A 26,653-nucleotide genomic window follows, 5' to 3' on the forward strand; every position below is an offset into this window, starting at 1 on the left:
GCCCAAGTAAAAGGCTTTCATGTTGTTGGCACGGCCTTGCTCCTAAGTCCAACCAGCAGAAGGAATCCTCAGTCGCAAAAGACTCGGGAGAGCTGTGATCATGGGACAGACTGCTTAACAGAAAGAGGGCAGAAGACATCATCCAGTCCCTTCCTCATCACCTGCTGTTTGAACTATGCATAGTCACACTTCAGACTCACCGGCCATGTTCATTTTTCTTTTCTTTTCTTTTTTTTTTTTTTTTCCTTCCCTTTTTCTTTATTTCCGTACCCTGGAGACCTGCTGTGGAAGTGACTTCTGCAGTGCCTAAGGTATGAAGTTTGCCTGTGGAGGGGTTGGAGTCTCTGCAATCTACCCCCACCAGTGCAGCATAACAGAAATGCATAGTTCCCACTCTGGACCTTGTGCATCCAAGCAGGGCACTTCAGGATTTGGCCCTTTGGTAGCAGTATTTAATTCAGTGTTGCATAAATGCACATTAAGAATCTTAAGGCATCTGTCTTAACTTCCCTGCTCTGCAATAGTGCTTACAAGAATCCACTGTACTGTGCAGAAACTTGAATTTCTTGTCTCTTCCTAAAATGTTCATGTTCCATTTTTTAATGATCAAGTTCTTCCAAACAAAATAAAGTAATATTCAAGCACAAAATGTGTTGCAGAAACCTAGTGAAACAAAAAAGATAGTTAGTGGAATTAGCTTTGAAAAAACAGATCATAGTGTGTTACTAGAATGCAGCTAGGTAACATGATTTATACTCCTGATTCAGGACAGCAGTTAGGGTAATTTCAACTCATAATCAGCCTTCTGGGAGGTGTGGGGCTTTTTGCTTTGTTTTTGTTTTAAACCTCTTATGTTTCAGAAGATTATCTACACTAAGAATGTCAATCCATCACCACTGACCTGTGGCTGAAGTCTCCTGAAACTCTGATGGGCAAGAACTGATCATTCATTTTGAATTAAACTGATAGATATGGGGACACAAATCATATCTGCTTAGTTGAGCCTGGGAGACTGCTGGCTGGAGGACTGGTCTTCTTTTACAAATTATGCTCTTTTCTCTGGAATAATCTGGGAATTCTACTTGTCAGCCATGACCTTCATTGCTTCTGCTTCATGTTATAGGCATAAAAATTGAAAAATACAACTATCACTTTGTTACAGAGTACACAAAAGTGCACAGAACAGATACTGATCTTATAGCTACCACACAGTTGCTTACAATAGCAGGAGGACCGGAATTAACCACCCTGGCCTACAGAAACTGAGATCAAATCCAACTGAACTCAGAACAGCTGAAATATCATGCTACTGAGTTAACCATTATTTAAGATAAAACATACCAAAATTCTTTTGCACTGAGTGCAATTATGCACTATTTATTTATACAACTTTTAAAAATACAGCATTTTGGGCAACTGTGGCACAAAGTATGCAATCTTTTTTCATTAAATTTGGCCTGACTTTTGGAAGAGAGGGAGGATAGGAAGGAATTCCATCTCAAACTACTACCAGTTAATTGTCCATTTTAAGCCAGTCACTTAAGCTCCCTCTCTAGGTCAGTGGAAAGAAAGATTAAGACCTTTCTATAATACCCTATATCAAAGGCTGCTGGGATGAACTGCTCTCAGAAGATATCTATTCCTTTCAAAGAGGAAAAGAAAAGCCTTAGTAACCTGTTTAGGTCAGATTAGTTTTTATATAGGCAGAGGCTGAAAGGAGTCCCTTGCTTGAGGCATTCATTTGCACTTTTGTATAAAGCATTGAAAAAAGTTGCAAAGAGAACAGTCATTTTTGGTGGGTTCTCGTGGTTAAGTTCTTCAGAAGTACCCGTAACTAGTCTTAATTTGGTTTTGTATGAGTTTACACTGAGCAGTCTGACCAACATCAGTCCAAGCACCACACCATCTCCCACAAAGACCTTTTAGACATGTGCCAAAAACAATGACTCTAGGTGAGAAGTCTTATTAAAAATAAAAAGTGATTCTAAGATTACTAAATTCACAAAACTAAAGTATTGTGGTTTTTTTCCCCTCAAAAAAGGGAATTCCCTTTAAGTTCTGTGTCAATTTTTTTTTTGAGAAAAAAATAAAGAAAAAAAGGAGTGGCTCAGCTCTTAGCATCTAGAGTTGCTAGTTGCCCAAGATTTGCTTCTATTCTAAAAAGAAAAAATTAATAGGAGCTTATAATCTCATTACAGTACTAAGTCAACTTAAAAGAAGTCTAATTTAGTCACTGGAAACACACAAAGGGAAGTTTTCATGCATCCAGCAACACTCACTGCATTTCCTGAATGCAAAGTGTGCACAGAGCTCTTGCGTAAAAGAAAGTCCCTGTCAATTCCAAGTGTGACGAAGTGGTCTGTACGCAGACACCTCCATTTACCTGCTGACCTGCCTTCCTCATGTGCATGTGGCTTCTTGAAAAGCAGAGCAAGGCCCACCGATACACATTGAAGAAAAGGACAGCCGAGGTGTTGTTCCTCAAGACAGCACTTCAACTTGAAATTGCCTATTTAGCAGATTAGATTCTTTCCCCCGGTCAGGTAACAAATCCAGCACTATCCTCTTCAGTCTGAATTACAGGATTAGTCTGACTCAGACCTAACTAGCCCACGTTTCCTGCACTACAGCATTACTCCTATTCCTGTCTTCTGGACAGCCATTCTGAGTTTTATTTAGACTTTCTATTACTCATCCAACATCAGAGGACTCCTCTGCATTTCCTGACTAGTGCCTTTTGACTTCAGGTCTTTTATTTTTGTTTAGTCATATATATACAGAAATGGCAATCAATTATGTTGGTCTTACCTGTTTCTCATTGAGATGGTTGGTCAGTAATAAGCTGAGATCAGCTTTCCAATGAAACTATAATATGCTTTTTTGCACCTAAAATATGAGAGAATCTCAATTACTTGTTTTCGCAGACTTGCATAACAGAAAAGCCTTCAAACCAGAAAGCATATTTATGTTGTGCCTACTTTAGAAGAATATTTTCTTCTCCCTAATATAAAAAAAAAAAAAAAGATCCAAAATCTCAAAACAGTAAGTGTGAAAGCGAGAATTATCCATCTATTACCTTAGTGCAATAACTCATTTTGAAGAAGAGCACAAGTTAACCTTAACTTCTAAACGTGATGACTTCATTCTCTGGAAGAAATTTTCTTCTACTTGCCTTCAACCAATTCCTAAAGATTTTTTAGGCCTAAAAAATAGGGAAAACCCCACCACAAACAAAACCACAGAATCATCAGAAGGGTTATGATGCAGCCTACCTGACTTAACATTTTCCTCTTCAGGGCCACTTTCCACCCACTGACTGTCACTGGCCAGCAATCGATTTTGTGATTCGCTCAGTGGTCGAGTAGGAAAGGACTGATTTGCTCCAGAGCTCAAAAGTAAGCAAAGTCAACAGGAATTCTGTAATAGCAGTAGCTGCTTATTTCAGACATCTGTAGAGTAGTGAAGTTACTGAAGAGCAAAGCAACTACATTGCCAACTAGAAATGGCCCCCCACTCCCAACCCTAATTCTCTGTAGGCCAAGTCTAAACCTGTACCTGACAGAGGCTACTCCCAGTTATAAGGGAAAAACGCAGAGACCGAGAGACAGGAGATCACAGACTGACAACAGTGCTACTGCCATGGAGTTAAAGAGAAAACCTAACCAGTGCTGTCTGGAAGAACAACCTAATATCATCTTATCCCATCAGTAAACGCTTGGACCTTCTGCTGAACATGTTCCTAATGCAAGAGGATACTCTGCTGTTTGCACAAGGATCCTGCTCTTGTGTAAATTCCACAGATTTTGCTGCACTGGAAGCAATAACTTCTCAGTACTGCCTTTTAACCCCTCTAATGTCCGGTAACTCAGGTGACTGACAACAACCTTTGGCTACAAATTCACTGAAACATACAGAAGACTTATAAAACGACAAATGTAACCCCCGGAAACATGCCAACTTGCAGAGATAAATAGTAATAAGCTAAAAACCCTCGAGTGCTAAAAAGCAGCAATAGTCACAGTGATCTACCTCTTGTGAACTGTATCTCAGCACCCCTTGTTTAAGCATGCTGGAGGAGGGGAAATATAACTCATACCTTGCCTTTCTCTCGTTCCAAAAAATATCTTAAAACTTTTTTTATGGACCATTATTCAGTTCTCCTTGGGACTTGTTTGATTCTTGTTAAGAGCCAGTATGCTCTCTTACTTTCTGTATTACTGTTTCCTTAGAACCATTATCGTGTTATAGGTCAAAACCAAGAAACAGACTTTCTGCATTAAGCAGCACTTTTTAGTTGTAAATGACCCTGTCCTTCTCTAAGTCTTACAAACTTGTTCTGAAGATAATAAGTATAAAAAGTTAAAAAACAATTAGGAAACTTTTTTTTTTTCTCCAAATGAATCACAGAACAGTACAAAGTCAGTATCTTAAAAGCTACAGTTACCTTTTGGCAGGTTCATTTTGGCTTGAGACGGTAAGTTGCTCTGGATCCATAATCACCAAACGAGTTGGAAAATTACACCCGTCGCCCAAACTAAAGCAGAAACAAAGATTCAAATCATTGTTTGTAGCTGACTTAAATGAACTCAACAGGCAGCCCCCCATGCAAAAGACAAATGCTACAGGCTCAAATCAATTACTTGAGTGCAGCACTGAACTCCACACCTGAGCAAGGCAGTTCTACCAATAAGTGGGAATATCAGTTAATTAAATCTTGAAGCTCAAACAATTCCCACTTTATCACCCAGTATAGATTGATGAGCACAGCAGCAGCCTATGTATTTCAGAGTCATTACTGTGTTTCTGTAGACTGTAGCCCTAGTCTTCTCCCAAACCACTGTGCACACGTAGTCAGAGTACCTGGTATTTACAACCCCAGAAGCTGTAGCACAAATAATATCCTGGTGGCCATGCTTTCCCCTCCACCCATCATTGTGAAGTTAGCTAAGCCTTCTTTGAAAGCAAGTTTAATCAGGATAAAATGCGGTGGCCAATCAGACTGATCCATCTACAATACAGCTTCTGTCTTTAACCACATAAGAGTTATGGTAGTTGAGCAAACAGCTGAGGCAACTTAAGATCTTGTTATTACCTTTGCTGTTTGCTACCAGACTTCAGCTTCACAAATGGGTTCAACAACATTTTAAACTAATACACAACCCCCCAAAACCAGAGTAGAAACACAGCTCCTCCTTTGTATGGCTGACTTTTGGGAGTGGTCGGAGTGGGCAGCAGCAAGTCAGTCTTGCTTCATCAAGCTTCTTTGACACTTGTCTGCAACTCCTTAACACTGGCCCAGTATTTTGCATCGGAATTTATTTTTTTTTGCTGCTCTCAAGTGGTTTTCAATACTGAAACTGCCATCTACAGTGAAGTACTCTATGGTAAGGCTTTTCAGGGGTAAGTGTTTTTAAACTGACGTTGTTTCTATGTATCTGAAGTTGAAGCATTTGGATCTCCTCCAAGCTGCTCATTTCTGCACTATAATCAGATACTAATATTACCACCAAGAGGTGTACAATTTTTGAAAAAGACCTCTCAAAACTTTTTAGACTTCCATATTTAGAAGGCCTTTGTCAATGAGACCCTTATCTTTGAATGACAAGCCTGAATTTGTTCAGTTTTGTTCTGCACATTCTCCCTGCATCAATATTCACTGTGCAGGATTTACAAGCTCGCTTTTCAGTTGTGCTTTATTTTTTAGAAGAAGAGAAAGTCAAAGAAACAATTTATTCCCCAATTCATTCCCATTCAGACTGAATACCTGGTAAAGATAGGGAGTAGCCAGTATTTCTTTTCATCCCCAAAAACCTCCCTCAGATTTTTTCTGCATCCAAGAGAAAAGCCATTTTTATCAGGGCCATTTCGAAATGTGGGCGCACGGAATGTTTCTGTAAAAGAAAAACATGCAATATCTCTAAAGCAATGAGTCAGGAGAGATGAATAAACAGATTCAAACTTCTCTATTGTGAAAACAATGTTGGGCAAGCTGAGACAAACTTTATGTGTATTATGGAAAAAAAGAGTAATCTCAAGTAATCAGTGAGCACAAAAAAATACCACAGGGTTAATGATGAAAATAGAAATGAAAGGTAAGTCAGTCACGTAAGCAGAACAGTCATCTTCTTCTCTTCACATTTAACCTAAGGTCTGAGACAGAGCCAAGTATCATCAGCATGCCAAAGATACCTCATCCCTTATTCACTGACGGCTACCTCACTCTTTGGCCTGGGAAGCCTTCCTTGAGCAGAAGACTTCCTCTTCCAGAAGTAACTTACCATAAGCACTACAGGACTTAAACGCATACAGGATAAGTTTCTTCCACTTCTGCCAAGGTTTGAAGTTGAGTTAAGAGCATCCCATGGTATCAAAATAAGATGAGATCTCTTACATTAGGAGCAGACACACTATGAACTGCAGCAAACCACCACTTTTCTAGACAGTCCGGTTACACGCTTGGCCAAGAACCAAGAGGACTCACTGCTCTCCCTATACCAACAGCTTGTCTTTGTACAGACTCAGAAAGTAAATAAAGTACTGACTGTGTTGCCCGTTATGACCACTGACTTTTGGGCTCAGAACATGCTAAAATTTTCTTCAACAGTAAAAAGAGACTAGGAATATTCCTTAGCTGTAGATATGCCAGAAGAAAAAGGGCTGTAAACACACTCCTGTCAAAAAAATTCTTTTTCCGCTATCAAAAAAATTGAGCAAACTGAATATTTTTTCATTTTTAACCATTCCACTTATTTCTGAGGACAGAAATTTAACTTCCATTGAAAGATTTTGACTTCGTTGTGGAAATACCTGCCAGTCTCCACCTCTCCTCCCTCTGCAACAAACACTTTCAAAAATGCTTTAGCAAGAACTTTTAACTAATGCACGTAACTCACTTATGCTGGTCAATGCTATTTAAAACATTTGGGCTGGTCAATGCCATTTAAAATATTTGGGCATAAAAATTACAGGAATCTCTTTCATTATTTAGGAAACATGCATTGGTGTTTCCATTTTTATCACATTGCTTTTAGAAGCTCCTTCCTAGTGGTGAGGTCCATTTTACTTCAAATGATTTAAGAATACTCTTTTGGATCTGGTTCAAAATTTAGTATATTCATATAGAGTAAAGCCTTCACCTTGGTGGGGGCCACCCACCTACTCAAAGTATTAGAACAACAGAGTTACTGGCAAGTAACAGTTGTGTCACATACTTAACACACTATAAAACCACAACAAAAATGCACAGCGCCTCACAGATCTCAAAAATACAAACAAAATAAATTAACGTTCATCTGAATCCAAATGCTTGACTCCAGCAGAGGACCCCTACACATGCTTTTTCTTCCTGTATGTTTCACCTTTAATTACTTCCACTGAGTTTCTTACTGCACAAGATTTAAAAGTTCCCTTTATAGCTGATGGCATATCCTGTAGGCCTCACACTTTCATCGACTCGGTTTTCTGGACAAGGAACAGTTCCACCTTCCAATTAACTGACCTATGGTTGATCTGTTTTTGCCAACCAGCCAGCAGTGGTAGCTGAAGAGCGACAGGATGCTGATGAAGAACATGGCTGCCACAAAGAAAAGGAACAGTACGTGGAATTTTGCGTGGGTATCTGGCAATTCATTCTGAGGAGAGAGGAACAGATTAATACATTAGCACATTTTAGCAACTAATGTGGTATTGTCGCTAAACACTTCTGCCACACCCATTTTACTATAGGTCTTTCACCTCACTTTTTATGAAGAAAAAAACCCTGCCAGCCCAGCTTTCCTTTTGTGTCAAGTTAAACTGGAGTGTAACAGTACTGATGGGGACCCCTTCCAACCCAGCTTAGTAGCATCAGTGCATGGGTTCATCTGCTGGTTTTTAAACGCAGTCAAGGGCAAGGAAAGCAATTTTCTACACTAAATGTTAACTGCGCAGCCACAGCAACACGAGGAAAACATGTTCAAAATAACTTTCTTTGAAGGGAAGAAAATGAAACAAAACCATCCAAACCCCTTTGTGGTTAAGGTTTAAGGAACATAAAAGGGAAATGGCTGTCATATTGTGTTTCCAAGACTGAACAACTCCTAGACGAGGCCTGGGACAGTTCTTCAATTTCTGATGATCTCTAAGGTTTAGGCAACAACCAGCATGTGCTGGTTGCCATGTCTGACCAGGCAGACATCATTCACCAGATGATCTATGTGAAAAACAATTTCAATACAACTGCCATATAAAAAATAAACTCCCGCTCATATCGGATAGTCGGTTCCACCCTTAACCCCAACTATTTTTAGGCTTGCACTTTCAAGAGGCTAATGGTATTTGTAACAGTACTATTCCAGTTCTGTATCCTCAAAATCACAGCACTTTTAAGTAGCTGACCTTCAACAGCACTATGAAAGCCAAGAGGCTATTTTTATTCAGTGATTTCGTTAGCATTATTGCCACTTTTCCATTAGCTCATTCAGTATACCCACTTAGCTAAGGCTGATTTTTGTGGTTTTTTTTCTTTGTTGACTAAGACACATTTTAAATAAGATCAAGTGTACACAGGTATATCTATATCTCTGTACACTGCCTATTAACATTCACAGGCAACAAATCACAAGTCTCCTTCCTTCTGCAATGGCATAAAAATGAATGACTGGATTAGAAAAAAAATATAGTAGGAACAGCATTTAAATAATTACAGCAATATTGGATTTTACCTTTGGACAATTCTCTGCAGCTTTCCTGCGGCAAAGCTTTGCGCAAACAAAGACAGTTTATTAAACACTAGTATTACGTTAAGACGAAGTGGTTGAAAACAGCACAGGCTTTGTTAAGAACAAAATGGTTGGTGCGCACACGTGCTATCGGATGTGCTGAGTCCCAATGCTCATCAGCAGCTTTAGCCCCCGTTCTCCAAGAGAATGGAGGAGGGAAATATTAAGAGCACATTACTAACTTTCATGGAATTAAATTTTCTACCAAAGCACTCAAGTATTCCTATTCAGATTGTGGCTGGATCACTTTCACGTGGTTCCTCAGCTTGAATGGTATGACTACACCAGGTGCACTCTGCTAATTGCTCCCGTCACAAGTAAGTTTTATGTAAATATTTCATATGATGAAACCACTCAAAAAGGTCTGAAAAGCTCAGAATACTCCAGAGGTATAAAGCAATGGTTTACAAATCACAAAATCTTTCTGATTCGAAAATATATCTGTTATCATGAGATATAGTTTCAGTCAAAACCATAAAATAAAAAGGCATTCTTTGCACAATTTTCTTTGAATTAAAAAAGAATCCATAACACATCTGTACAGTTTTTCTTCTCCTCAATATCTTTCAATACTGAGATATGTTTGTGGGATGTATCTTTGGTGTAACACCTGAAATTGAACCAGTACTTAAGAATACAAAGCAAGAAACAGGAAAGCTTAGTTTAAATTAGCTTTTAAATTCTGTTATACCCAAAGAATTGTATTAGCTGTCTTAGCTAAGATGCTAGAACTTACAAATCTGTTACAGGCAAGATGTATGCCTTTTAAGTTTTACTCATCCATGCAGAAAACCTAGGCAGAGCCCAAGCGTCTACCTTGGAGTCGGGTATTTTCCGAAAAGCCACCTACATCAGATCATGCTACAGTAAGCATATGAGAGCAGAATCCAGCTCTCCAAACTGCCATCAAAGTTCAGTTTCCTTATTTACTGCTTTTTTTGGGGGAGATGCAGTTTTGCTTAGCCAATTTGTGCAACAGTCGCTTTTCCCCCTGCCGTGGGGATAGGTTGTGTTTGTGATCCCTTGAAATCAAGGGTAGCAAAATACATACTGCTTATTCCTAAGCTTCAGGTTAAAACTATGATGACTCTTCCTACCTGAGAGCACACTGCAGTGTTCCCTAGTTTCCTAATCAATTTTTGTAACTTCTATGACTCTTCTGGAATGGCATATTTAAACAAAACAGTTCACTATAAAGAAGCCTTAGTTGAGTTGATTTTAAAGCTCAAAAAGCAGTAGCAGCTTAGTCTTTGTGCTTTCTATGGGCCAGAAATTATAAGTTTATTTCAGCTGCATCTTCCTAAAACAGCAGCTCTATAACCTGCAGAAAGATTTTTCTGAATTATGCATGATTAATATGATCCCCAGCGAGCCTTTACCTCTTCTGACAACTCAGTTTCAGCCACTGGTTGTTAAAGTCTTGAATGACAGTTGCAGAACTGAAGCCTCTTTCAAAAAAGGCCAATGCAGGCTCTGAGTGTGCATAACAAGCTTATTCGCAGTTGTGTTGTAGCAGCAGTCCACATGCCACAGCACATGAAAGGAGAGTGAAACTTCAGATCCTCGTTATTTAAAATCATTACACTCAGCAGCAGCACAGAAGCAGAGATTTGCAGGTAACAGAGCTGCAGAGCTTACAAAAGGAAGCAATCTGCACAATAAAATTCGGGCTTTTTGGCACCTGTAAGAGACTGAAGCCAGTCTCTACTCTCTAGAGTTGCCTACAAACTCCTTCAAAAGCACAGTCATTTGAGCACATATCAGGTCACAAAAAACCCAAAGAAAGCCCATGACAAAAAAAATTCCATCAGAGCTTGTCTTGTTGTTTATCTTTTAGTAGCTAGGTCTAGTCTAAATCTAGAAAATACTCAGATCTAAGAATGAGTTCTAACTAGAATCTGGAATCACTCTCTTTTTTTGTTGCTGCTGTTTGTTTGTTTGATTTGTTGTGTTGTTTGGGTTTTTTTTGTTAATACAACCAAGGTTTTGCAAAAGCGTGTGCCACCTGCCCAGAACACATATCACATTCTTGAATTAGCTACTCTCAGGATTGCCAAGATGATTTGGAGGATAATGAAAGGCACTGAAAATATCCGGGAAATATACAGGTTTCAAAGTGGGGGGAATGCAGCAAGAATGGGAGTTAGAAACACATATATGCTAGGAAGTACCACCATGCGCCATGTAAACAAGGCATCAAGGACTGGGCATTCAGCCAGTGCTGGTGTTTGTGTCAAATACATTTTGTTAAACTGAGTTTTTATCTGCTTGTCTTTAATGGCTTCCTAGGTAGAAATAAAAATTTTACAAGTATAGGAAAAGTAATTGCGTAAACAAACAAAGAAAAAAAGCGTCACTCATATTCCCCTGATCTACAAATCAGATTTTAGCATCCACATCAGTATGTATCATAGAGTCATAGAATGGCCTAGGCTGGAAGGGACCTTAGAGATCATTTTAATCCAGCCTCCCTGTTGCCAGGGATGCCACCTCTCAACTAGATCAGGCAACACATGGGGACCCAACGGGAAGTCTGTAGTAAACATTTACAGCCAGTGTGGCTGTTCCATCGCTATCTGAACAGCATCAAGATCTTTCTTCAGCACTTCTGCATAGAGCATGACAGATGCTATCAAAAAGTCCTGCATGTGCAAGCAGGAAACACAAAGGCTTTCTTCAACAGATCAGGTAGGTGTGCACATCTCACAGTGTTTGCAGGTATTACCAACACTGTAAAACAACAGATTGCTGAAATTTGTGTGGTCAGCACATACGCCGTCACAACCTCATTGCTACAAGTTCTGAAGTGATCAATGCTACACTCCCCAGGAAGCAGTTCCTTTTCTATCCCAGCACTGGATATATACAGCAGTTTGTTGCACACTTCCTCTGAAAGTCAAAAAGAAACACTGGCTTCTGAAGGTATAATGTAATATTTCTGATAGTTGAGCTTTTGGAGGGGAGAGAAAACAAGATCTAGAGAGTCTCAACAGAACGCTTCAGAACAGTAACTTCCTGAGGCTGAGCATTAGCAATGTACTGAAGGAGTCTACAGGCAGCACACATTAGTGGTACTCCACTCCCATGTAGATACAGATGCAGAGAGAAGCTTCCAGGACTCTCTTTCTAGAGACACACTACATTTTGCAAGCCTGCATGATTATGGTGCTGCCACCTCTTCTTCCTGTAAGTCTGCCAGACTATTAGAAGACCAGAGAAATATTAGCTTTATGGAATGAGCGATTTATTATGAGTAAGAGTGAGTCAGAGACCTAAACTACTGGCGAGGTCACGGCATCACCAGAATCTGTCCTTGAAGCAATGGGAAGTGAGAGCAACAAGCACACAACTATGTTGTCTATTGTCACATTTCAGAAGTAGCCCATTCTTGCAGAAAGCATTAAAAATAAAATAAAATTTAAAAATCCTTCTTAAGTTTGCTTTCTCTGCTCAAGGGTCCACTTCAGTACTGTGTCCAATGGGCTTTGGAAGAGCCTTGCTGCAAATGCCGGTATTAAATCCTCATTGTGGTCAGATGTCCTGCAGAATTTTGTTGCACTAACCCTTATGAAGTGAGGTGACAAAGCAAATTCATTTTTATTGATCAAGCACCAACTGGTAAATATGAAAGAGTGCATCTACAGTTCCATTAGAAATTGCATACAAAGCACTGGAAAGCAGCCAGGCAGATGTTTGGGAGTGGCACATTCACAAATTAAAAATTTAACTATTTACAGTCAAGCAAGACTGAACAGCAGAATTGGAGCGTTTCATCTGAAATATCTGTCAAGCCACAGTTCTGACTGATAAATACATTTATGGCTTTCATCTCACACAAGACTGACAGCTCAATTCCCACATAGCTCCTTGTTCTCCGGTGACAGGCCACTATACAGAACTGACAGACTAAGAAAGACACAGTACTTTGGCAGATCAGACCCATAGGCTTAGATGAACACAAACAAACATACGTTTTACACCATTCATCTTACCTGTCTAATGCCAACTGTCTGAAAGTACAGCTATTCTGAATACATGATCAAGCTTCTCTTACCCTGACGTGGCAACATCTTTTTGCTCCAGTAAAGATTATTTCTACAGCTACAGATAATGACTGCTCTTCTCTGTTACCCTGACAGCAACTAGCATCTAAGAAATAGGTGCTGTTATTTACTTATAAAGATGTGACAGAGAGTCTTTCACTTACAGTGATTTTTCCCATGCTAGTTAATGGAAATTGATTAAGGAAATTCTGACACTAGCTCTTCTGCCTAGAGACAGGAAGGCGCAGTACAAGGTTTCGGAGATGAAAGGGAACAGCACCAGAAGACATTCTGTTCAGCCTGGAACGTGACCGCAACAAAACCGGCAGGAGGAAGATAACACCAAAGTACAGGGGCGGTTGCCTTTCACATAAATGTTACTAAATCTACTAAGACACACGTATTTAACAACTGATAATAGTTGCAAAGAGAATGCATATCATTAACGCTGTACATATTTTAGCATTCTACCCACATCAGATCGATGAAAGCCACTAGTCTGAAGTTCAGACACACTTGTGTAGGGACTCCAGAGCAGAGTTCAATCAGTACCCAGGAAATTAACCTGCCTTATCTGGTAGCAGATTATCCACAGACAAGACTAGGAATATACAAAATTGTTATTTACGTTTCACATTTGACAATATTTTTATATCTAGGTATGTCTGTATACACATAGACATATGCGTGATTGATTGATATAGCCAGTTCTTTTTACATCTACATCTGTATCTAACGGCCTCAACAAAATTCTGAGCTGTGCCGCTCGATTTTGATGGAGCGGAGAAATTGCAGTGTCTTCATCCAAACTTCTTCCCCCAATTACTCATCCTGGGCAGTGTAATACATTTAACTCATTTATATTTGGAAGGTTCCCCTGTTTCAGTCACTTCAATTGATGCTGTTAATGGTAATGAACTACGGAACAGAGTAAACAGTGAGTGACAACATGCTGATGCAGCCTCCAGTAACACATGCAGGATTAAACAAACGAATAAACAAACCAAAAAAAGCCTTAGAACTTACTGTCCAAAATTTTATGAAGTACTGCAAGACTGTAGCAGCAACAAACAGACAGTACAGTAAGGAATACATTAAAAACAGGAGGAAGAATTTGTAGTTAGAAAATCCCACACAATTATTCACCCTAGAAGGAGGGGAGAGAGAAAGAGGTTACTACAATATACAAAAAATAAAATCAAATAAAACAAAACCCAATACATTCAGCTTTTACAGAGCATAACATGTGTATGATGTCAATGATATGTCCAAAACATATCAGCATTAGTGTTCTGAAAGCATTTCAAGTCACCATTTTGAATGAAGTATCTTTCCTCAGGCCAAACGATCTGGGCCCCTCCCATAAATTTTTCCCCCCACAAAGTTCTACAGGATAGGACACGAGCTAGCAAAGTGCATGACACATACAGTCTGTATAGGAAGCTTCTCACACACTGTGAACTAAATGCAGTCATCTCAGAATAAAATACAAGCCTCTTCATCAATTTCAGTGGATGTTGCTTTCGTTACAAAGCCACCTTTAAGTCAACTGCATACAGCAGTACTTTTACAGCGATAGCAGATAATATTTTTGCTGGTTACCAGTGAATACAAATTGCAGAGAAGTAACTGCCTGAGTGAGTGTGCTGGTTTCGGCTGGAGTAGAGTTAATGCTTCTTCACACTAGCCGGTATGGTGCTACGTTCTGGATTTGCGCCAAAACCACTGCTGGTAATCGTAGAATCATAGAATGTTTGGGGCTAGAAGGGACCTCTAGAGATCATCTAGTCCAACCCAGCTGCCAGAGCAGGATCCCCTAGGGCAGCCACACAGGAACACGTCCGGTCCGGTCCGGACAGTGCTCTGTCACCCTCACAGTAAAGAAGTTTCTCCCCATGTTGAGGTGGAACTTCCTGTGTTCTAACTTAAACCCATTATTTCTTGTTCTATTGTTGGGCACCACTGAGAAGATATTGTCCCCTTCCTCTTGACACCTACTCCTCAGCTATTTATGTACATTAATAAGATCTGTGGTAACACAGAGATGTTTCCATTACTGCTGAGCAGCGCTTACACAGAACCGAGGCCTTTTTTACCCCTCACACCGCCCCACCAGTGAGCAGGCTGGGGGTGGACAAGGAGCTGTGAGGAGGCCCAGCTGACCAGGGATATCTCAGACCACATGACACCCTGCTCAGCAAATAAATCTGGAGGAGAAAGAAGGAACGGGGCGATGTTTGCAGTGACAGTGTTTGTCTTCTGAAGTCATGGTTACGCATGACGGAGCCCCGCTTTGCTGGAGATGGCTGAACACCTGCCTACCTGTGGGAAGTGACAGGTGTATCCCTTGTTTGGCTTGCATGTGTGGCTTTTGCTTTTTCTATTAAACTGTCTTTCTCTCAGTCTATGAGTTTTCTTGCTTTTACCCATCTGACTCTCTACTCCGTCCCACTGAGGTGGGGAGCGAGTAGCTGTGTGGTGCTCAGTTGCTGGCTGGCATTAAACCACTACAGTATGTCTTATGCATCACCTAGAGCTGATAAAAATACCAAATGCAACAAAAGAAATGCCATTTCTCATAGGTCTTGGTAACATGAGGGTTTCCCTATGTAAGGAGAAATTGAATGCATTTTGAGCTATCAGGCCTACAACTCTATGACATCACACACATTAGAAACAGGATTTATTTACACATAAAGCCTTAAGAAGTTGTGTAAAAATCAAGTTTTTCTTCAAAGTTGCATTTTTGAGGCAGTATCTACTTCATCATTATTATGGTGATTTTTTTTTTGGTGTGTTTTATTTTCATAAACTTACCATGGACAGTGGTGGTCCATTTTTAGCACACATCTGAAAGAGATAATTTCTAGTAAATTAAAGCAAAAAAATGCATTTTCTTTCTAAGACACATGCTTTTAGCTTCTACAGGTTTGGGGACTGTTTTTTATTTTTTAAAGTATTTTGCCCCACTGTATCTTTTTCAAGCCCTTCTCAATAATGCCAATTCTCTGCATTATAGCAGTCATCCTTTCACCCAACAAGACTGAGAAAGATTCAGAAGAATTATGGAAAGAGTCTCTTAAATGAACACATGGAGCATTACTGAACAGCACCATGTAATAGTTCATTAAGCCATACCACTTCTACATGCACATAGAGAGAAAACAAATCCAAAGGACCCTTCAGAGTTGTGTGGATAAGGTAGTTAGCCTGGTATTCACAGAATCACAGAACGTCAGGGGTTGGAAGGGACCTCAAAAGATCATCTAGTCCAACTCCCCCGTCAGAGCAGGATCACCTACAGTAGATCACACAGGAACGTGTCCAGGTGGGTTTTGAAAGTCTCCAGAGAAGGAGGCTCCACAACCTCCCTGGGCAGCCTGTTCCAGAGCTCTGTGTCACCCTCACAGTGAAAAAGTTTTTCCTAATGATTTTGTGGAACCTTCTATGCTCCAGCTTGTATCTGTTGCCCCTTGTCCTATTACTGGACATCACTTAAAAGAGCCTGGCTCCACCCTCCTGACACTCACCCTTTACAAATTTATAAACATTAATGAGGTCACCCCTCAGTCTCCTCTCCTCCACGCTAAAGAGACCCAGCTCCTTCCGCCTTTCCACTCCCTTAATCATCTTTGTGGGTTTGCACTTCAGCTAAGTCTACCTTAAGGCTGTTGGTGCTACTTTTTTTTGTTTGTTGCTTGCTTGTTTATTAAAGCTAACCAAGGAAAAGAGCCGCAGAGTGGGTAATACAAAGAGTCAACATGCCGTTTGCATCCAGTTTTAGTATAAAGACAGATACTACACTTTTCAAACACACAGACATTCACTGTATTTGCTAATAAATGTGATTTTAGACAAATGATGTGTATTCGTTTTTTCAGTCAACTAGATTTCCTCAAGCTCAGCCTCCTGAAGCCTCACTCATAGCCTCAGTCTTCAGTGCCCCTACAGATTTCACACACACTTCAGAATGAAGCTAGGGAATAGCAGTGATGTCTTTGAAATGGGTAAGATATTATTCCACTGTCAATTTTTGAGATAAAGATTTTTAGCATTATCAGGAGCACACATCTGTTTCAAGGCTGCTGAAGCAAGATACAATAAAAAAGTCCTGCAATAAGCATTTGCTGATGCTGGTATCTCAGACCTGCCTTTTTTATTTTCAATCACTGCTGGGTTTTTTTAATATACACATTTTTAATGTAAGCACTATTTTACAAAGCTACAGGCAGGTTTCCTAAGAAATTCTGCCACTTTGCACAACGACTGGATTGGATTGCTCTTTTATGAAATTCAAGTACAGAGAGTCTGAGAGAGGAACAAACAGTAAAAATTGCTGTTAGGCAAGGACTGATACCCTCCAGACACAAACACACTGAAGCGACCCATCATTTCAGATTCAGTAACTTACATGTCACATGCAGAACAGTGGTGGCAACGGTCAGGTTTGATCAGCTGGCATCGATCACAGTATCTGATTGCTGCATTCAAGTGGCAAGGGTCAAGTCATTAGAACTCATTTAATTTTACACAGGTTCTCCCCCTTAACATGAACTGAATCTCAAAGAGCTTCCTGCCCTCCCCTGCCACACCTGTTCTCACAGACCTTTCTGTGCCTCCTCTCATACTATACGTACTTCTGACTTTTTCAACAAATGCAACACATTAAAGTATTTAAAACAGATATCTGTTAATACTGTACTGAATCTATTTCCATTTAACTCTTGTGCTCCCTGCTCTTCCCATCCTTCATCCTCAGGCACTGATGCCCTATCATTTGCTTTCTTCCACCTCTGGACAGGGTACTCAAGCAGCCCATTATGAAACTACATTCTTTCAGCAAGCCAACCTTTCTCCATAACCTCTTCAAATAGTGATGTACCAGACTTTGATCAGTAACTCAGCTCTTCCTCATCTTTCCTGGGTATTTTTAAACAAGCCTTCAGGCTCTTCTCAATGGAAATAAGATACCAGCATAGACGGTTTGAAAGGAGGAGGAAAGCCAACACCTACAGCTAAGCAGAACTGCTAAGAGCTGGCAAGAGCTTCCCAGACCACTCCAGGAACTTAAGAGTGGGATTCCCTTAAAGCGAGGCTTGTACTCAGAAAAGCCAGGTGTCCTTAGACTTTGTTTGGAAAGTAGCAGTAAACTTTGCTAACGGTTATTCTGAGTAGTTTATGGTTTTGGAAAACTCTTTAGCATTGCTAGTTTCAAGAAAGAGAAACAGATATATATATGCATATAAAAGCTAGATTTTAAAAGAATATACATATGTATAAGACAGCATTTTCACAGATCACTCATATTTAAGTTGGAATAAAAATGCCTATATATATTAAAGGCAAATGCGGAAATAGCCCATAATTAGCTTTGTACTGAATTACAGATGAGAATGGAATAACATTTATTCGTTCTTAAATTCTAGCCTTAAATATGGTATTTCTCTTCATGCTGAACTGATATAGCTCAGAAAGAGAAGTTTAAAAGGGGCATATAAATTACTATAAAATTGAGAAAAAGTTTAATTTTCTTTATTTCTAGCTGTATTAGCTATATTTCTTTGATGCATTTATTTTTATAGCTGCAATTAGAGATAAATGTTGGCATCCATCTGCTTGCTAGAAGGGCATTCTTTTCATTCAAATACTGGCTACATGTTGAGATCCCCTGACAAAGGACACCTGTTCCTCTTGGGGATGAAAAAACACTCAGCCCAAACAAATAACAAAACAAGGTCATGGCCTTTATAACACGTGCTTAATAAATTGTTCATTCAGTGACATCAAACTAATTTCACTGAATTAAGCTATATATCTCACCTCTTGATGCTGTTGTCGTATAGATAGGCAAGTCTTTAGCAGCTCTTCTCAAAATCTCCTGCTGGGATTCTGGTCTTTCTTCTTTTTCATATTGTTCTTTATCAGGTTTTGACAAACAGAACTAGGAGGGAAGGAGAAAAAGGAATGAAGGGAAGAGATTAACCATTACTTTGTGTTCTAGTCAAGCACAAGACACCCGGAGTGTCTTAATCCTATGTCTTTGGACAACTTCCACCCACAGACCCAAAAAGCCCCACATAAAGTAAAAAGAATACTACAGGAATTATAGGAGATCCTTAAAACTCAGTGATGGGCCTGGGAATATTTTAAAGAAAATTATCTTTATCTCTGTTCCATTATCTATAGCATCTTCCCTTTGCCACAAAGGCAGGCAGAGACTTGGGGGACTTTTAAGAAGGCACAACCTTTCCTTTAATTCCTGATAATCGTAAATTAAGTGATCTGTGAATGAGAAGGTGCAACAATCCTCTGCTGCTATAGGGCACTGAAGTTCTCTTATCCCACTGCCTCTCTCTGGCTTAAGGGACGGGTACAAACCAGAGCACGGGGGAGAAAGGGGCATGTGTGGCTTCACGGCTTTAGCACAGAAGCTGAAAGAGTTTAACTGGAGTTTTTACTTGGGTGTAGTCAGAACTAGTCTCAAAATCCACAGGCTGTACTGAAAGCAACGTCAGCAAAGCCTGTACAGTTTGAGAGAGTTACAATTCTGAGTGCAGCATGAGGAACGTTCCCGTTGAAGCCTCAGTGCAATGTAAAGCTTTACCAGAAGAACCTGGGGAGCTTTCACGCACTTGTGGTTTGGTACCCACCGAATTTCTGAGCTTTACCATTAAGCCCCGCAGAACTCAGTGTGCTGACAAGCCCCTATGGAGTGGGGGCTGAACTCATTACTTCCTTTGGTATTTTTCTGTTCTGAAGGACTTTTAAACTTTGAGCTTCCTGCATGGACTACAAGAGCCCTTTTTATGAGCACACATAGACAAAGTATTCATGTTAGTGAGTGGAAAATGCTGTGTGTGCAGCTGGATCAAAACTTGGCTTCGTGTGATTTAATATAACTGTATTTTCCTACCAAGAACACATATATGATTAGTTCACATGAATTTTCCTCTCATCCCATACTTTCCCCTCTTTGGGATTAGTCAGTTGGCAAGCAACAACAAAGACTCCACATACAGAAAGGAGGAAGCAGTAAGACATTGCTGCAATTTCTCCACGTTATTTCCTAACTCTGACTGCAAACAAGTTGCCCCCTATCTCACAGGATCTGGTTAAACCTCCTGTTACATCCAGTATCATCCTAGTTATTGAGCCTACCCAGCATCCAAGGGTGAAACATGAAACACAATCCCCTTTTAAAATAATCAGAAACTAGGATTAATCTATGCAAAGGGTGAAACTAAAGAACCTGAATGTTTCAGTCAGCACCAAGAGTTTTAACTCATTTTTTAATCTTAATCTCCAGGATAGATCTTTACACAAATATGAAAACTGGAGATGCTAACACCAGAAGTTTAAGAGAGCTGTGAAGCACCATGCCAGCACACAGTGATGCCATATGCCTTCCTCCCTACTGTCCTTGGGAGTCTGCTAGGTGACCCAACACCTGCCTCCATGACCTGCAATCAAGCAGAGTTTCTATTACACGTGAAATACTACTTCTAGAAGACATGTCCATGGCAGACCTCTAATCCACAGAAAAAGGAACTAAGCCACAAGATCTAAAACTTTAGTTTATCCAAGTAACATCATAATATTACTGCAAAAATCCTGGATAAGGTTTTGGGTTTTCTGTTCTAATTTCAGAAATTAACAGTGCCATGAGAGCACAGACTCTTTGGACAATGGCAGGATATGTTCAAAGACATCAGAAGTTGCCTGTTACCACACAGCTAACAGAATTTCCAATGAGGTTCCAGCAGTTCTTATTGAAAACAGAAAGAGCCCCTTTGTTTCCTTCCTCTTTCTGGATCTCGTATCATGTTGATTGTTCTTTCTTATGACAAATGTACAGGGATTACACCAAGACAACAGCAGCTGCAGAATCTTTTTTTAGTTCAATAGTAAGATCACAGGATGCTATTTGTTTTGCAAGAATGGCTAATTTGAATGACTAAAAATATACACGTTTATACTCCCATACAATGGGGAGATTCTCAAGTCAGGCTTTGTTTTTAAGTATAACCAGCATAAGTTACGCACTGGTACTTAAACAGAAGGGATTTACTCAGCGAGAGGAAAAGTACTGGTGGGTTTTCTGCATATTTTTTTTGGTGGTGGTGGCTGTTTTTATTTTTCTTTTTAGAGCTAGCTGTAGAAGAAAATTGTATTAAATCTGATCTACCTCCACATTTGTTATAGGAAATATTCATTACATGCCACATGCCCAAAGTATCCCTTTTACTCACCGAACATGAAAAGCTTGTTACAACACTGCTGTAACTACAGGGTAACTAGTATCAGAACTTTTCTATTACTGAAGAATCCAAGTAGACAGTAAAAATTACCAGACATGAGCAGTTCTAATTCATGTAGCTTTACAAAATCTGGAATAATACAGTTGCAACCACATTTTAATGAGCTAAACTGCTTAGCTTTCTAATTTTCCTGCAGAACCATTCCAGATAAAACCAAAACAAACCACCCTGAAGACAAGTCCCTTTGAATTTTTAGGTTTAACAGTTCAGTACTTCTCTTTTTGCATAGCTAAACAGCAGAAGAGTCTTTAGCTTCTTTTTTTTTTTTACTTTTTATTCTGTAGCTTTAAGATAAAGATCTCTAAGACGCAATTAAGCTCTGCAGAACAGTGTTTGGTTTTCCTTAGAAGCATGGTTTTTCACTCTTTTAAAAAATGTTTAAGGCTGACATTAGCACTGAAAGTCAGTCTTGCCAAAAATAGAATAAAATTCCAACCCCCATAGAGCAACCAAAGCCTCAAACTGTTTCGCCAATTTAAAAGCTTTATAAACCCAAGGCAGGAAAGTATTTTAAATTTGGTGTTACGCTCACCCTAGAGAAAATAGAAACCAAAGTAATCCCTCTCTGGCTTACTGCAATTAATACTCTTTCTTTTTTAAAATAATACTTCTCACAGTCATTATCCATTCTTTTGCCACTATATAAAGCTCCTTTACGTATTTACTTCTCAATTGTCCCTGAACCCTCATCTTAGTAATATGTGGTTCCGTCCTCCAGGTTATGACTATACACTGCATTACTATTTTTTCTTCCTCAAACAAAGGTCAAAACTACCTAAAATGAAAATATAAAAATGTTGTCACTGTATTTGACAGTTTTAACAATTCCAGGTTTCAAGCAAGCTGAATTCATAGCAAAGACCATACATGACTGTCACATTTGTGATGACTTAAACGCACATTTCATGTACGGAAATGTCATTACACAAAATATACAGTATTTTAAAAGTAACTTGATCATATTCATTCATGATACACTGTCATGCTGTTCTATTTTAGATAATGAGAAGGGAAAGGTGAATCATGCAGTACTGCTAACAAGTTTCATCACTGAAAACAGTTCAGCTATTTATAAAAAAGGCACCAACATTTTTCCAATGTTATATTTACCTCATTAGAGGGGGATGCAGGAGATGTGAAAATTGTCTTCCAATAGGACCATACAAACATGACAAATGACAGATGAAAAACCACAAGGTAGACAACTGCAATAAAATACAAATAAGAGGTCGGTGAATATAGCTGAAAAGAACAAGAAATAAAAGCCCTGATCTTTAATGAGAGCTAATCTACTATGCTATGAATCACCTGATAAAATTATGCTATATTAAACCCTTTTCCCTGGCTAGACTTTTCACTCTAGGAGTGCTCATTTAAAAAATAAATAAATTAAACATAAGCAAAAAATATCACCAAATGTGAGGGCCGCTATTCCTTATGGAAAGAATAACTTTTATGTATGATTCCAAAACAGACTTTGAAGGGAAAGAAAAACAAACAAACCAAAAAAACCCCAGAAGGGAACACTGCTTCACCTGTAGCACGTAAGAGACTAACCTTTTTGGATAAAGAAGATGCTATGATTCCTTTCTAGCTTCTAGTAAAAAGTATTTGATAATTGACCTACAGCATTAAACTGAATTTCTATTTCTAATGGAAACAGCACAGTACTAGGCCACTGCAGAAGGCACTGGTCATCAGTGACAGTAAAAAGTCCAAATCAGGAGTTTGGAAAGGACTATGCTCCAAAATATGAGCTAAAATTTGTCTGATTATCTTCATCATTATCTGCATCAGAGCAATATTATCTGGAAGAGTCCTGCTGTTACAGTCACAGTGGCAGCAACACCTAAGCGGCTTTAGTCAAGAGCTCAATCAATTTATGAATGGGTCTGTGTGATACAATTGCCTTAAAGACCAGAGATGCAGATCTTATGACCCAGGAAGCATCTTCCAATCTTGTTTCCTCTTGGCAGTTTCTTTTATCACTTCTCCAGAGGAAACAGATCAGTTGTGCCAGAACAACCAGCCCTAGAAATCAGCCATACTAAATATTTACATTATCTTCACTTACACTACCTTCAGTTGCAGGAAGAAGGAAACTGGATCTACTCTCCTACAAGCATAAAGAGAGACCTTTAAGAAACTGTGTGACATACTTCATAGATGGCAGAACAGGCTTTGGGAGCTCCCAACAGCTCAGAAAATGCTTGTGCACAGACACAGAAGCCGTGGTCTTAATTTATCATCTTTCACAATTTTCATTGCTTTTTGCAGTAAAAACCCCAAACAAACTGTATTTGAGCTTTCTTTAGAGAATTAACGCTTTTCTTTGCCTCTGACTCCTCCAGCCTTACAGGCAGATTTGCCAAATTTTCAGCTGTGGAGTTAACTGAAAACAGAAGAAGCAAAACCTTTTTCTAAAGTCGTTCTAAATTGTCATCCTGATAGAAAAGAACTTGCGTATCATTGTACTAGTCACTACACAATTAGAAACTGTTTTTTATTAAAAACATACTATACACATGCAAACATAATGCGGTTAAGCAATTAAGAGCATGAGAAAAACAATTTGGAAAAGAGGAGAAACAGACACAAAACTGGAGCGGAATCAGCTGCACAGATCAGAGCTTTGGCCGAGATGGGGGTGAGAGGAGCTGAAGAGAAGGAAAGAGGAAATGAGATGCAGAGGAGGGCACGGCACTGCAAAACTAACTCATATGGTAAACAGTTCTATTCTGTCTATAAAAATCACCCCCAGAATTCAGATTATTTTCAGGGCTTATTTTTAGTGCATACACAGTAACAGCAGAACCTCCAAGTCTCGCCACAGGCTGTAAATGCCCCAAGAGTGCACAGAACAACAGGCACCGAGGCTGGCTGCAGCAAGAGTGCAGGTCTGTGCCAGTGCTACCAGTACTTGCTAAAAAGAGGCAACTGGTAAAGTGCTCTTGCAATAGCTGAGACCTTGCCATCTGCCACCAGCATTAAAAGCCAAGGGCCTGTCCTCAATAGCCAAACTGGGGCAACTAAAGGAAGAGCAAGACTCTCCCAGCTGTTCCAGTGATGGGCACCACTCAGTCGAGAGCAGAAAGAGCAAGCTGCTGGCAGGCTGGCAGGCCCTGCACTGAACACATTCCTGTCTCTTCTCCCAGCCCTGGGCTTCAGCTCCTGCTGCAGTTACTGATATCTGTTCTGCCAGTGCTCCCCAAGAAATAGGAGGGAGGAAAGTTGCAATTTTTGACGGCTTTACTTTGGCAGCCCATCTGCCAGTTTTGGGGAGCTGTATCTCCTCCTCAGACTACTCCCTGAAGCACCTCGCGTCAGTTGCCAGTACAAATATAAACCGACCTCATTCAGCTCATTTTCTTGTAATTAAAAGCTAGATGGAAACTATGCCAAAAGCCTCAAACCCCAATATCTGCCAGATTCAGAGTCAAGAGGAAGTCCTGGCTAAGCTAAGGAAATCCAGGATTCTTAGCACTATGCTGCAGACCAAGTGAAAACACTTCTCTTTAAAGGCACTGACGCATATTAGACCATAATTTTTGCCCTCAGGAGGATGATGTCTTAAGACATGCTCTTAGAATTCTTCTAAAATATGCTAAGCCCTCCTAAGATTTACCCTTAATATCCTTTTATGAATATTCTTAATTCTACTCTCAAAATAGAGTCATATAACACAGAGGTAGTAATATATAACAGAAGTGTATTATACTGTTAAAAAAGATTCAGAATTGACTTTATTCCCCTGTCCTAATGGATACAAATCTAGACAACAATATGACATTACAAACAGTTAGCCTTAATGGGGTGGAAAAAAATCACCATTAATTGAATCAAAAGATGTAAGTAAGTACTGGAGTAAAAGAATTTGAACACAGCACATTCAAATATGGAACAAAAATATATTTTCTGAGATGCATATTACTGATTTACACAGCAGGGTTACTGGTGCTTTGGCCTTTTGAGCCTTCTGATGGTATTTCCTGGCTATTGTGAGTTAACGCATAAGAACTTCAGAAAACTTATGATAGCTTTCATTTCAAATGAAAAAAGACTTCACATTCAATTTTAAGATCAACCTCCAGGGCAAAGCAATTCGTGCACACAGGACACCTATGACATGCTTTAGAACTGAAGGTGCAAGAAGTGTTCAGGTGACAGCTATTAAAAGCCTAACACTCACATTACAATGATACTGTCTGTCTCACAACTTAATCAAGCTTTTTTCCACTCTGGTAGATTTAAGAGCACCTACTTCAGTCAGACAGGTACCACATTTGTATTAAAGCCAGAAATCTGACTATGCAAGACCAACACCATCACCCTGACAGGCTTCCTTAACCAAGACATGGATCCTGCCTTTCTGGAAGAAACTAGAAAGTAAAACTTCCTCTTAAACTGGTCAATAACAAAGCACTGCAGAATTTTGTGAAGTCTAGGCAAAGCTCAGCTGTGCAACATGATATAAAAATCTAGGGTAAGACACAGCTCCCATCCTGAAGTGCTTACAGTGTATTTTGGAGATTTACTCAATCTTTCACCTCTTCATTAGAGGACAAAAGAGGACATATTCCATCAAGGTTCCTTCCTTTCACAGTGTTCTCCTGGATGTGCCCCACCAGGAGAAAACTGCCAGATTAGCTCCAAATTCTATGCTCTTTTGCAAAAAAGAGACTTCTTACCAGTGGTCTCACGCTCTGAAGACAGACAGTCCTCTGTGGATAGTCAAATTGTAAATCTATGCTTCATCTACTACTCATGTCCCCCCTTAAGCTGAAATGAACTCCCAAGCAAATATTCCATCAATAATTTGTATTTTCACTGGAAAAAAAACCACAAACCAACAAAAACGCCTGTATTTTGAACTTCTGGAATCAAATCATCCTTTATACTAGTTTCTGATTGCAATTTTAAGAAGTGGCAGAGCAAGAATGCTGGGATTTTTTTTGTCAGTTTTTGGGTTTTTTTACGTGGCATATACTTGCCAAAGCCAATATGAAAACTTAAGTTTGCCAAAACAAGCCCTTAACCACATAACTTGGACATTTAAAATTATAATGTGCAGCCACCTTAAAAATGGTTGTGTTTTGCACAGTCCTAAAGAATGGGGCTCTGAGGAATTTAGTAAGCTGTTTGGAAAACAGCAAGCAGAACAACAATTCTTCCTCTTCCAGAAGTGTTTCAGGTCACAGGATGTGTTCAGGAACAAACAGAAAATGGACTTGTGGATCTGCTATAGTCACTTCTCTCTTCTCCTTTTTCTGCTCTTAGAAGGCACCCATTTAAAAGCATTTGCAAACCTAAATCATTACTCACAGGTCTTGTCACCATCCTAAGCTTGTGGTAGTAGAAGCTGAACAGACTCAACCTCACAATATCTACCTTGTTTCTTAGCACTAATCTACTCACTACACAGAGCTTACACATAAAGAAGTGCATTTAAATTTATGTCCTTTAAGACTTGTGTGCGATCAAACTATTCACGTTAGAAAAATAATAAAAAGTTACCTTTTTCTGCAGTTGAAGA

At 39.5% G+C, this 26,653-nt stretch overlaps 1 protein-coding gene across 1 annotated transcript; it reads right to left on the reverse strand.

Annotated features, from left to right (window-relative positions):
- Nucleotides 1–266: 266 nt before the first annotated feature.
- ZDHHC20 (zinc finger, DHHC-type containing 20) lies at nt 267–26,653 on the reverse strand. Its single transcript, XM_009872392.1, has 12 exons — nt 26,635–26,653; nt 22,231–22,325; nt 18,623–18,743; nt 17,214–17,283; nt 15,620–15,652; nt 13,829–13,949; nt 7,499–7,631; nt 5,765–5,891; nt 4,445–4,534; nt 3,273–3,388; nt 2,809–2,886; nt 267–663 (listed from the first exon to the last, which is right to left on the reverse strand). Exons 2-11 carry the CDS (start codon nt 22,288–22,290, stop codon nt 2,849–2,851), a joined length of 909 nt encoding a protein of 302 aa, XP_009870694.1. The 5' UTR covers nt 22,291–22,325; nt 26,635–26,653; the 3' UTR covers nt 267–663; nt 2,809–2,848.

Source organism: Apaloderma vittatum, unplaced genomic scaffold, assembly GCF_000703405.1.
Source record: "Apaloderma vittatum isolate BGI_N311 unplaced genomic scaffold, ASM70340v1 scaffold1217, whole genome shotgun sequence".
NCBI classification, from domain to species: Eukaryota; Metazoa; Chordata; class Aves; order Trogoniformes; family Trogonidae; genus Apaloderma; species Apaloderma vittatum.

Excerpts from the sequence above, each read along its gene's own strand:
- ZDHHC20 (XM_009872392.1), bottom strand. The coding sequence starts at position 22,290 with ATGTTTGTATGGTCCTATTGGAAGACAATTTTCACATCTCCTGCATCC. Across the intron at positions 18,744-22,230 it reads CTGCATCCCCCTCTAATGAG|TTCTGTTTGTCAAAACCTGA; the intron begins GTAAATATAACA and ends CTTCCCTCCTAG. Across the intron at positions 15,653-17,213 it reads CACTGTTCTGCATGTGACAT|ATGTGTGCTAAAAATGGACC; the intron begins GTAAGTTACTGA and ends TATCTCTTTCAG.